Here is a 12,135-nt window from a genome sequence, read left to right on the forward strand (position 1 = left end):
GAGAGATGTGGAAATAGTAGCATCTTCATAAAGGGAACTGGTGTTACGAAAAACGAGACTTTTACCAAATTTTACTTTTTTAAATTTGAAAAATAGATAGAATTAATGTCCTTAAAGTGTTGAACAGTTTGATGTTGGAATGGCTTGAATCAGTTGAGAAATGTAGACTGTGAAACTTTTCTTAGAAAAATAACAATTTGGGTTCCGGAAAATTTGAAAATATGGAAAAAGTGGGAATTTTTTGAGTGTCTAAAATAGTGAACTTTGAAGTGCTTAGTTAGTGGAACGTTTTCATAATTGGAATGTTTTAAATTCATCGAAAAATGTAGCAACTGTGGATGTTTGAAAAATGGCCCATTCATTTCGAATGGGAACATTTTGTGGAAACGTTATAATTTTGGGAAATGTGGAAATTTTAGAAACATGGAGAAAAGAGAGCACACTTTGCGTGAATAAGTGGAACATTTTTGTGTTGAAATATTTGTAATAAGTTGAAAAATGTGTCCTGTGGAAGTGGCTGAAAAACAGAGAATAAAAAGAAGAAGAATTGGTGCAGAATTTTTGATATAATAATAACAATGTTGCTGTAGCTTGGTTAATAAGTAGGTCACATTATGTATAAACGGAGCATTGTTGGCGCTTTTTGGAGTTTTTTTCAGAAGGCTTTATGGGTGGAATAAGTGTGTCCCGTTACGTGCATTCTTAGCTGCTTCTTTTTAGCTGTATTTATATCTTTTTAAAACGCAGAAGAGAGAAGATAAAGACGTGTGCTCATGTCTCAGGTAAGAATAAAAAGTGCACTTTTCCTTTAAGAAGACAGTTGGATTCACGCAGTGTATTAATAACAAGCAAGACGCGTGCCGTGATGTACGCTGAAAATGTGTGTGAACCTAAGCAAAAAGTGGCGTAAATTTGTGACGTTAATGAAAAAACGTGCTAACATCAAGAATCACGTCTTCAGTGGAGGTAAAAGTAACCTTAAATGTTCATTCATCCCTTTTATTCCTCATTTATATGCATTTGAAATTGGTTTGGCATGTAAAACTGTAATTGCGAAACTACAAAAACGGGTTTTGTGTTAAAATTTATACCGGTTTTGTTTGGAGTTGCACATTCCGGAATGAGTTAATGACGCTAACCAAGTTTTCGCTTGTATCGTGGATACTATTACGACACACAGGGAAACTTGCTTTCCAGTTAACACGATAGCGTATGATTGCTGCTCATTTACAGCAAAACAATTACAATTGATCAATTTAAAGTGTGCTGTAAAAGGCTTTTATGCATCCTAGAACAATAACATTGTCATCCCTACGGATACAAAGCCAGTATCTTCACTTGCATTCATACACATCTAAAATGAGATGATACAGGGACAAGATTAGAAGGGTCATTTCCATCATCAGGTAGTGACATGAAAGCGCTGACCTGGCAGTGCGTCTCGTCCTCTTCAGTCAGTGAGTTCTGGTGAGGTGGTCTCCTGTCCAACCAGCATCCCACAGCGGTCACAGAGAGTGCCACTGCCACCACAGGCCGATGATGCACAGAATCCCAGCAGGGGGGAGTGAGCAGCTGATGCTGTGTGGAGCGCCAGGAACACGCCTGGAGGCGGGGTGTCAACATGGTGCGTTTGTGTCTGGACTGTATAGAATAGATGTACATGCTGGATGTATAGCGGACACACTCACCGACCCTGGATCAGCCGGATGTCAAGGCTCCTCTGGTGGTTCAAGGGTGCTTTGTGGGCGCTGGTAGGCACACCTTTCAGCATGCGCATTTGGAAATAAGAGGCATTTTTTTGGAAAATGAGGGAAAAAATGAAGAAATGATGAGTTAAAATTTGGGAATTTTACGGGAAAGTATTTAAACGGGAGTTCGACGGGAAAGAAGGAAATACAGGAGATTCCTGGGGAAACGAGAGGGTGGACAAGTGTGCTATCATGACATGTTCTGATCACCTGTCAATCACACAGACATGAATGTGAATACTGTACATACGTTTATTGTACAGATGCACAATATCTTTTGGTTTCAAACCAGTACCAATAACTAATGTGTTTCTTAAGACCCATGTGGTACCGATATCTACTTTTTTAAAAATTTTGATTAAACTGCAGTTTGTGCCCACCTGGAGGCAAGAAGGACGGGAACAAATTAGGACCAACTGTAGCCTACCTGTTGATTTGTCCTAATCAAATGTCATGACATGACTCCTACCACCTCACTACTATCAGGACAACCACAGTATAGAGTGGAGGGAGCCACCTGCTGTGGCCCAGCAAAGTGTACTATAGTCGGACACATGCTCAGAGCAGCTGGTGTGCCGCTACGGAGGTCAGGAGAACCGGAATATAGAGCGGGAGGAGCCACCTGGCGTGGGCCTCCTCCTCCTCGTCCTCTATGAATCGAAGATTCATGTGCAGTATTCCGTAAGGGCGCCCGACAGCCGCATAACTTCTGCCTTCCCTCAGCATCTCCAGAAGTCCAACTCTTTGGGTGATGTCTGGCTTCCTCTGCTTCATGGGTGCGGAATGTTTGGTCAACATTGTGGGTTTCGTCGGGGAGAAAACGTGCAACCATACAGCATTCAGAGTCACACGCGGCTGGTTTCTTCTATTGTTTACAGTTTTGGCGGTCAGCAAGCAGCTTACACGGTTAGCTAGTTTGCTAACCGAGGCCACAGAAAGAGACGGCACGAAGGACATTTATTGACAATGTTCTACAGCCAATCAGGACGCAGAAGACAATGGGCGGTGCAAACAGAGAGAAAATGGAGAGACGCCGCCACCATGTGCTAAAGCATAAAACTACAACACTCAACTTCCCACAATGTAATTCTTCTTAAAGGGCCAGGCTCAGCCTGCATATGAATCGAACCATAAAAAGCCAATCCATAAGAGAACAAGCACACCCACCGGTACGTGTTTTTTGTGTCTTCAATTAGGCTAGCACGTTTTTGTTAGCTTTAAAGTGAATTTATTGTTTTCATGATACACATTTGTGTAAAATTCAAAGACGATTTGCATTCTTCAAAGACAGTTTCAAGTCAACTCAAACGTAGGCATGCGTGCAAATTTAACCCACATTTTTCTTCACGATCGAAAAACTATTCGTAACTGATTAAGCCATCATACATTTTTTTTTTCAACAAATGGATTTTTTTTTGTAAATATCAAAGACGATTTGGCGACTCCGACAAAGACTCGCGCTTTTGTACACATCGGAAACCATTTAGAGCATCTGAAAACGTGACGTACATTTTTTGTACGTCTTCAACAAAATTCAAAAACACGTTTGTGTACGTTTTGTGCACGGAAAACGTCGAAAAACACTTGAAAGTCTGACAACCTAACGTACATTTTTTTGTACATATTCAACAAAACCCTGCTATACAGTAATTATGCTAATTTGTCTTTGCTTCCGTGGTGAAAAGTCCCAAACTGGCAAAAATAAATCAGAAATCACGTTTCTTTTGCAGCATTTTTTTAATGATTGAGCCCATAAGGTGCATCATGTACAAAGTAAGTGTCAGGCTACACTTCAGAAAATCACCAAATGACACAGCTACATTGATGACTTGTTTTGTGCTTTAAAAGCAGCTTCGTGCGTCCAAACGTATTTCCACTGCTTTCCTGCAGGTCACATTCACTTCGCCACGGACACAACTTACAGCAAATACTTCAACAATCCCGCAGCCTCGTTTGCATAGAGTGGATTTCCTAGGAGGACCATTTGCAAATACTGTCTGTGTGAAATATGACGATTTGGTATGGAAGCGTTGGAAGACATCTTATAGAGAACATTAAAAAAACAAAACAGCTTTTAACTATGATCACATTTGAAAGGATTATCAGACTCAAAAGGAAAGTTTCACTACAGGACCTGATCATTATGTATGTTTTGGAAAATGTCACTTGATTTTTCACTTTAAAAGGTAATTAAATAGTTAAAAGAAAAATAGCTTTTCTTTTTAAACCAATACAGATAACTTTATGCTCCTCAAGACCGATATCCGATTTTATATCTGCTTTTAAAATTTTAAGACTGTCGTTTGTGCACACCTGGAGGTAAGAAGGACATGTAGAAATGTGGATTTGACCAAGTGTACCTGTTGACTAATCAAATATCATGACATGACCACTACCACATCCCTGCTATCAGGACAACCACAGTATAGAGCGGGGGGAGCCACCTGCTGTGGGCCAGCAGGCTGCTGCTCTGAGCAGCCGGTGTGACGCCACGGAGGTCTCTTGAAAAACTTTTACCCTTTTCACATGGCGGCGCGCTGGCGCTTCAGGTGGCCGATAAGGTTATTTTGTGCGCTCGATGGCGGCGTTGCTTCATTGCAGAGCACCTGGGACATTTAGCACGCACAACGTCTTCCTCAGAAAGTCAATCTGGCCTCAGTGGAGCGTTTTTTTTTTTTTTATTATCAGGAATCCATCAATTAATCGGATTTATCATAATTCCCTCATATTGGTCCGGTAATTACTGTGCACCCCTACTTTAAAATCATAAATGAAAATGCATTTGGAGAGAATTACTAAAAAAAAAAAAAAAAAAAAAAAAACCTTTGGAGGATTTAGAATTGAAAACAAATTATGCAATTGATTATTTCTTTTGTACAGTGCCATTTGGACAAAAAAAACAACAAAACAGCATTTTGATTAGAAATATAATTGCACATCTGATGTTGTTAAATATATAAATGTCTGGCACCTACAGAGAAATAAGAGGTAGAACTACAGAAATTACTCTTATTATTTTTGTTATTATTATTATTAATAATAATAATAATACTAAAAATAATGACACATGAAGGTCCCTTGGAGACCACAAAAGAGAAGGCCTACATCTAAAGAAGACAAAATTTGCAACAAAATAAATACGCAAAAAAAGATTAAATACAATTGAGTTAAAAAAAAAATATATGGTTGATCGCGTTGTTGGGGGGGGGGACAAAAAACACACACACACACACACACACACACAGACAGTGTGAGACATCTGTTGCTTTCTTAAATGCATCCAGGCTGTCTAATTCTAATCAGCTAAATGCTAAATAAAAGAGGATATCCATCATAAGAGACGACCTCACACCTCACATCGTAAGCATTACAGATCATGTGAGGCTTCATCATCATAACAATCATTTAAAAAAATAGTTCCAGCCATTACGATTTGAAAGGAATACTTAAAAAATACTTCTAAGGACAATTTATAAAATAAAAAATAGTTGCTCTTCAATCTTTCACAGGTCCGTTTCGGAGGCTTTCTTCCAGAAGAAGCAGTTGTCCTCAGCGTCACTGTCGATTCGGATCTGAGGGGAACCTTTCGTGTATGAACCTCTCTCAAGGCTGGAAGGGGGAAAGAAAAAAAAAAAAAGTCATTTTGTTGCTTTTAAAATGGTGACGAGGTTGTCGGCTAGCGGCACTCACGTACTCGGCCACGGTGGACGACTCCAAGCAGTGCTTAGCACGGTGAATGCGCGTTAAGGAAAGTCTGCGATTCATCTCCTGCAGCAGGGAGAATTATTATTATTATTTTTTTTAAACATCACAATTTTGCAAGAAATGGCGGATAAAAATACTCAAGATCCCCTCCCCAAAAAAGACATACTGTATAGCCTACCACAGTCTTTCAAAAAGTCAGATATTTTGTGGCAAAAAAGTCGTAAACTAAGATAAATAGTCACATTTGCCAAAAACAAACAATGCAACACAAATTTTCTAGAAAAAAATTATTAGAGTATCACAATCTTTTATGGAGAAAAAAACATCTCTAAAAAAACTATTAAAACATCACACTGTTACTGTTAAAAACAATATGACAGTCACGATCTTTCAACATGAAGCCTGATTATTTTCAAGAAAAAAAGTCATAAAATTATAGAAGTAGTTGCATTTGCCAAAAAAGTTGCAGCAGCAATTTTCCCCTCAAAAAATTAGACTATCACAATTTGTCAAGAAAAAAATGTGCGTTTTGTCAGGAAAAAAAAAACATAAACACATTTGCTCAGAAAGAAAAGCCAATCACAACCTTTCAAGAATAAAGTCTGATTTTTTTCAAGATAAAAGTCATAAACTTACAGAAAGTCTTTTTTTTTGCAACGCTACTTGTAAAAACATTTTCCTGGAAAAAAATGTGACTATCAATCTTTCAAAAATAGTCATTTTTCTTTCAAGAAAAAAAGTGGTACCGTTATAGAAAAAAAAGGTGGAATATTCCTCAGAAACATTTTCCCAAAAAATATGAAAGTCAGATTTCAAAAAGTCGTACATTTATGAAGTCAATTTTGTTACTCATTAAAAAAAAACAACCCTCATGTGAAGCGTGAAGCCGCATTTCATCGAGAAAAAAAAAACATTATTTTGTAAACATTGTCATAAATAAATAAATCACAATCTTTCCAGAATAAATTCTGATTATTTTCAAGAAAGTCATAAAATTTGTAGCATTTGTAAAATTGTAGCATTTGCCAAAAAAAAATTTGGTCGAGAAAAACAAATTTTGAACTATACAAAAATTTGCAATGTTATTTGTGAACATATTTGCCCGAAAAAAAAAAAGACAGTCACAACCTTTCAAGAATAAACCCTGTTTTTTTTTCCCCAAGAAAAATGCCGAAAACTTTCAGAAATTTTTTTTTTTGCAACGCTACTTGACAAAATTAAAAAAAAAAAACGTGTCAATCTTTCAAGAATCAAAAGTCTGATTTTACTCAAAGAAAAGCAAAATATGAAAGTCAAATAAAAAAAAAGTCGAACATTTATACAAAGTCACATTTTGTTACTCATAAAAAAAAGTTGCATTTTGTTGAGAAAAAAAGACCCCAACGGTGGAAAAATTCTGTCAAAAAAAAGGAAAAAAAACTATTTCCACAGGTCACACAGGTCAGATTACTATCAAGAAAAAAAAAAGTCATAAAATTATAGAAATAGTTGCATTTGCAAAAAACAGAAATTTTCCCCCAAAAATTAGACTAAGTTAAGAAAAAGGTGTGCGTTGTCAAAAAAACCCCCAAAACGTAAAGTCTAAAAAGTCATGATGTTAATCACGACTTTTCAAGAATAAGTTTTTTTTCCAAGATAACTCAAACTTTGAGACATTCACAGAAAAAAAAAAAGTTGCAACATTCCTCAAAAAGTCGCAGTGTTGTGAACATTTTGATCAGGAGTGTGCAGAGTAGACGATATCGCGATACTTCATTTGAATATTTGCATCAGGCCACGTTGCTGCTGCTGCTTGTGCAGTTGCTCACGTGCACACGTGGAGGTACGCTGCTTATTGCAGGAGTTAGTCAAGGTAAAACGAGATAGACAGAGATACTGTATCTGCACTGAATGGGAGATGCGTGTTTCGGAAGGGGGGCGGGGTGTCAAGGTGAGGGTAACAAGGGGGAAGATGAAGCAAGCCAGAAGTCGGGACTAGAAAGGCCAAGCCGGTGCACGTCTAATACTCACTAGTTAAAGATTTCCCAGACAACATGGGCTCCTGCTCCATCATTTCCATAGAGATTTTTATACGGGGGATATTTTCATGGTAGGGATAGTCGGACTGTGGGAGGAGGGAAGGGACAACATTAAAGACAAAAAGGAGCACAACACAACACAAACGGAGACAGGTTGTCGTTTTTCAACTCACAAAGTCGTTCTCCGAGTCGATGCTTCCCTTCTTCTTGTGCTTCTTCTTCTTCTCGTCCTCCTTCTTCTTCTTGTCCTTCTCCGGGATGACGTCGTCCAGGTAGCTGAGGTCGTGCTGGGAGAAGATGTAGTCCATGGCCTTGCGGACGGCCACCAGAGCCAGAATCTGCAGACCGGGGCACGGAATGCCGGATGAGATGGCAAACTGCGACTGCTTACAGCGGACGGGCTGAGCTCACCATGACGGGGAAGACGATGGCGGCCACGGTGGACTTGAGCACCCACAGGAGAGCCAGACACACGCCCTGGATGAAGGTGAAGAGGTGGATGCGTCTCTGGGGGACGTGGCGCAGGTAGATGAGGTCCGGCTGGTGCTTGGCGGGCATCAGGAGCAGCTGCAGGCGATCCATGAACTAAAACACAACCACCGCCTTTTCAAATGACACGTTCTGTGCTAAAAATACATTAAGAACACAGTTGGACTCATGCTGTGTATCGGTAGCACGCGGCGTATTGTACGCTCACCGGAAAATGTGTGTAAAGGGAGGCTAAATGTTGGCCTTAACTGAAAAACACGCTAACCGAGGTTCCACTGCAATTCAAAGAAAACCAGTTTTGCCTGAAACTTGGTTTGAAACTTGATGTCAAAGTTCTTCCATAATGTTGCTCGTACTTGGCTACATTTTCTAGCTTCTATATTCAGTTAGCCACTTGCTAATGCAAAGTATGATTATTATGCTTTTTTTTTTAAATGAAAAAAAAAAAACAATTACAAATTTTTTAAAAGTATTTTTAGTCCCAAAAGTATATTAAATGTTACAACTGGGATGATTGCCGTCTGGAACCACTGAACCGCTACAAACAACGGATGAATAGAAAAATGAGAAAAGGCGTGTGTAGTTGCTAGAACGTTGGTGCAAACTTGGCTGAGACGTCGAACAAAAAGTCAAAAAGGTGACTCACCTGGACGCCATTGAGCGAGGCCACGCCCATGTAGAGGAAGACGCCGTAGAGCACGGGCATGGGAATGAACTAGAACACGTGGGAGGACATCGGTCAAAATCTACTTGCTTCAGGACATGGGCTAACACAAAATATTCTTCGCAGTAGCGGACGCATGTACTTGTGGTGCACCGCCACAAATACATTTGTATGCTACCTCATAAAACACATTTATTTCGCTTTTTTTTTTTTTTTTTTTAAAAAGCAACAAATCTAATGACTTTTTCTGCTCTTATTGGACATTTTTGGAGCCAACCATGAAAGCACGTATTGCTCTTCTCAAAAAAAGATGCCTTTCAAGTTTGTCTCCCACAGCATCCATAAATATGACATGCACACGCGGCACGGCCAATTGATGCAAATAAAACACAAATAGATTGCAGTCCTTTGGGAAACACTAACAGTTTAAAAACAGTCACCAAGCAGCTTTTCTCGGAACGTTCTGCATTTAGACTCTTGGCTTGAACCGCTACATCAGGCTGCACAAGTAATTAAGGCGTCAGTCAGTCCGTTTAGAACAGGGGTGTCCAAAGTGCAGCCAACGGCATTTTTTTTTATTGGCCTGCGGCACATTCTAAAAATAGAATTTAACAAGAAAAAAAACACAAAAAGTTGGAATTTTACGAGAATAAGGTCAGAATATTAGGAGGAAAAAATAACATTTTTAGGAGCAAAAACCTGAAATATTCAAGAATATTCGAGAAACAAACAAAAATAGAAAAAATAAAGTAGATATTTTAGGAAAATTAGGTTGCAGAAAAAGTTATAATGTTCATTTTAGTGACAAAGTTGAAATAGAAAGAAGAAATCTTATTTTTTAAATAAAAAAGATGAAATATAAGTAACAACAAAATAAAGTTGTAACATTTGGAAAATTAAATTGTGGTAAAAGTTGTAATGTTACGAGAGTAAAGTCTAAATATTACGGGAATAAAGTCATAATTCAAGTAAAAAAAAAAATACAAGAAGAAAGTTGAAATTGTTGGAGAGAAAAACGGTTGAAATGGAAAAAAAAATAGCTGTAATTTTTACGAAAAAAAAGTCAGAATATCAAGAGAAAAAAGTTGTACTCGAATAAGAAAAAGTCTGAATTGTAAGAGAATAACGTCATAATATTATGAGGAAAAATAAGATCATCTTAGTGGCATAAATTTAAAATAATATCTATATATATATTTTAGGAAAATTAGTTTGCGGAAAAACTTCACGAGAATAAAATCAGAATTATGAGAAGGACATTTTCAAGAAGAAAGTTGAAATAGTTGGGGGGGGGGGACTACAGAAGTGGATAAAATAGCTGTTTTTTTTTCAGAGAGTAAAGTCAAAATATGAAGAGAAAAATGTCGGATTCTAACGAGGAAAAAAAAAGTTACAATTTTTACGAGAATAAACTTGTAACATTATGAGGAAAAACAATGTCATTTTTGTAGCATAGAGTTGAAATATTAAAGAAAAAAATTACTTTAAAAAAGTTGTAATATTATGAGAAACAAAAAAAAAATAAAGTTGTAATTTTTTGGGAAAATTAGGTTGCGGAAAAAGTTATACTATTATGGGAATAAAGTCTTAATATTACGAGAAGAAAATTTACAAAGATTATTTAAAAAGAAAGTTCAAATATTTGAAAAATAAAAATAAAAAAAACAAACAAAAAATGGGGGGCGGGGTGGGGCAAAGAGTGAAGTTGATGCTAATACATGTTTTCACTTTTATCACAAAGCTGACAAGCATGAAATAAATACAACTTCTTAGCATATCTTTACAAAATATCAAAGCGGCAAAGTTGCAGCCTTTCATTTTTCCACAGTGTGGCCCTCGCTGGAAAAAGTTAGGACACCCCTGGTATAAAACCCACTCACTGCATCACCGTTGAGTCACGTCAACATAAAAACATAACGTTTTATGTGCGATTGAACACGTTATATAAACATGTCCACAAGGGGGAGTAGTGGCTCCAGCTATCTGCCCTGACAGCCTGACAGCCTATTTTTTACTTTGGTACGACCAACATCAACAAATAAAGAGGCATTGGACGGTGGAACATGCTTATTTCACAGCACATTACGTCCGCTTGGGGAGTTCCTAATCGGATGAACGCTTTTTCAAAGAGGTGACAGCACGTTGTCCTAAAAGACCCTGACAGTAATCCATATTTCCTTGAAAGAAGAAGAAATTCTGAGCTTATTACTACCTTGAGGACGGGGGCCATTAACACGGAAAGTCCAGTCAGGATGAAAACAATGATGCCTGTCACTCTTTGCTCCCTGGAAAAAGGAAAACGGAACAAAAAAGAATCCCAATTAATGTCTTAGGATCAGAAGATGAGGATATGGTGACAGCATCCCACTGCAAATGCATGAAATGTGCAAGAAGATGTGTTAGAGCACCGCCCGGGGGCCACATTCTATGGCACTTGACAAAGCAGCTGGCATTAGCTGAACTTAACGTTATTGCAACTAATATGAGATACATCACAACATTATTTGCGTAAGTGGGAGGAGTCATCGCAGCCTTCATCCCCCACAGGTGCCCAAGAGCCCCGCCCCCAGGTGCAGTGAAGGATTTATCAATTCCACGAGGAGGTCCCTCAAGCCCCAAAAGTGTGCCCATCCCTCCCCAAGAAGTAAGAAAAATCTGGCCCAGACCAGGAGGATCCTTCACCTGACGCCCAGGAACTTGGGCTGCTCTCCGGGCGCCGACGTCTCGGTCTCCATCTTGAGGGAGTCGATGTGCGCGATGGAGATGACGGTGGCGGCCACGTACCACGGCAGGCCCATGAAGGAGCACACCATCATGAGGACGGCCACCCAGAACAGGTCCAAGTGGTAGCCCGCCCCTTTCTGCGGGGAACGCAGCCAGCGGCAGATTATGAGTATGGATCAGGACTTGGACGAAGATGAAGGACGGATTAGGAAGCAATATGAGCTCACGATCTTTCACCTCCTTTTATCCCATTCCACGTTTCCCAGGAGGCTTTGCGGCGTCAACGCTAGAACTAACCTTGAGTTTGTGCTCCTTCCTGTTGACGATGACCGCCGTGATCTGCTGATCCATGAATATTAGAATGGTGACCAGCAGGGCGGGGAGGGCGGCGGCCAGGTACACCCACCACGGGTTTCCCCCGAAGGGAGGAACAAACCAGCCCCTGGTTGGGCTGGTAGGCTGGAAAACAATAAAATGACCATGAAGACACCTGCCTGAGGATTGGGGATTATTTCCAGTCTGGAAGCGGTTCGCCGAGTGTTGGCTGAGTGACTTTGAACAACGAGTCACTGATGCGTTATTACGAGATACACGGGAATTACATCAAACAAAGATCGCTCTGTGGCGGCGCCCACAACACCTCCTGTGTTCTCCTGCCATCAGGATGTTACTTGATGCAGGTCGGCCTCCCCGTTCCCTCCGGAACTCGACATGCTACATAGGCGGGGGGGGTATGTCTGCAGATTTTCAGTCATCCAGGTGCAGTTGAATCAACTGCACCTGCATG

The 12,135-nt window shown here is 39.5% G+C and overlaps 1 protein-coding gene across 8 annotated transcripts in view; it reads right to left on the reverse strand.

Annotated features, from left to right (window-relative positions):
- Nucleotides 1–3,448: 3,448 nt before the first annotated feature.
- The window catches only part of LOC129169634 (electrogenic sodium bicarbonate cotransporter 1-like), a 32,728-nt gene continuing 24,041 nt past the window's right edge, over nucleotides 3,449–12,135 (reverse strand). For 2 of the 8 annotated variants that reach the window (XM_054756192.1, XM_054756198.1), the window contains 9 exons: nucleotides 11,646–11,807; nucleotides 11,307–11,485; nucleotides 10,837–10,909; nucleotides 8,607–8,675; nucleotides 7,883–8,056; nucleotides 7,645–7,809; nucleotides 7,464–7,557; nucleotides 5,443–5,516; nucleotides 3,450–5,357 (listed from right to left, as the gene is read on the reverse strand). In XM_054756192.1, the coding sequence (XP_054612167.1) occupies nucleotides 5,473–5,516; nucleotides 7,464–7,557; nucleotides 7,645–7,809; nucleotides 7,883–8,056; nucleotides 8,607–8,675; nucleotides 10,837–10,909; nucleotides 11,307–11,485; nucleotides 11,646–11,807 (960 nt within the window). In that variant the 3' untranslated portion in view covers nucleotides 3,450–5,357; nucleotides 5,443–5,472. Of the gene's footprint in view, nucleotides 5,358–5,438; nucleotides 5,517–7,463; nucleotides 7,558–7,644; nucleotides 7,810–7,882; nucleotides 8,057–8,606; nucleotides 8,676–10,836; nucleotides 10,910–11,306; nucleotides 11,486–11,645; nucleotides 11,808–12,135 lie in introns of all 8 variants that reach the window. The other 6 variants (XM_054756195.1, XM_054756199.1, XM_054756193.1 and 3 more) reach the window with 5 other exon arrangements.

The sequence above is a fragment of the Dunckerocampus dactyliophorus genome, chromosome 17 (assembly GCF_027744805.1).
Source record: "Dunckerocampus dactyliophorus isolate RoL2022-P2 chromosome 17, RoL_Ddac_1.1, whole genome shotgun sequence".
NCBI classification, from domain to species: Eukaryota; Metazoa; Chordata; class Actinopteri; order Syngnathiformes; family Syngnathidae; genus Dunckerocampus; species Dunckerocampus dactyliophorus.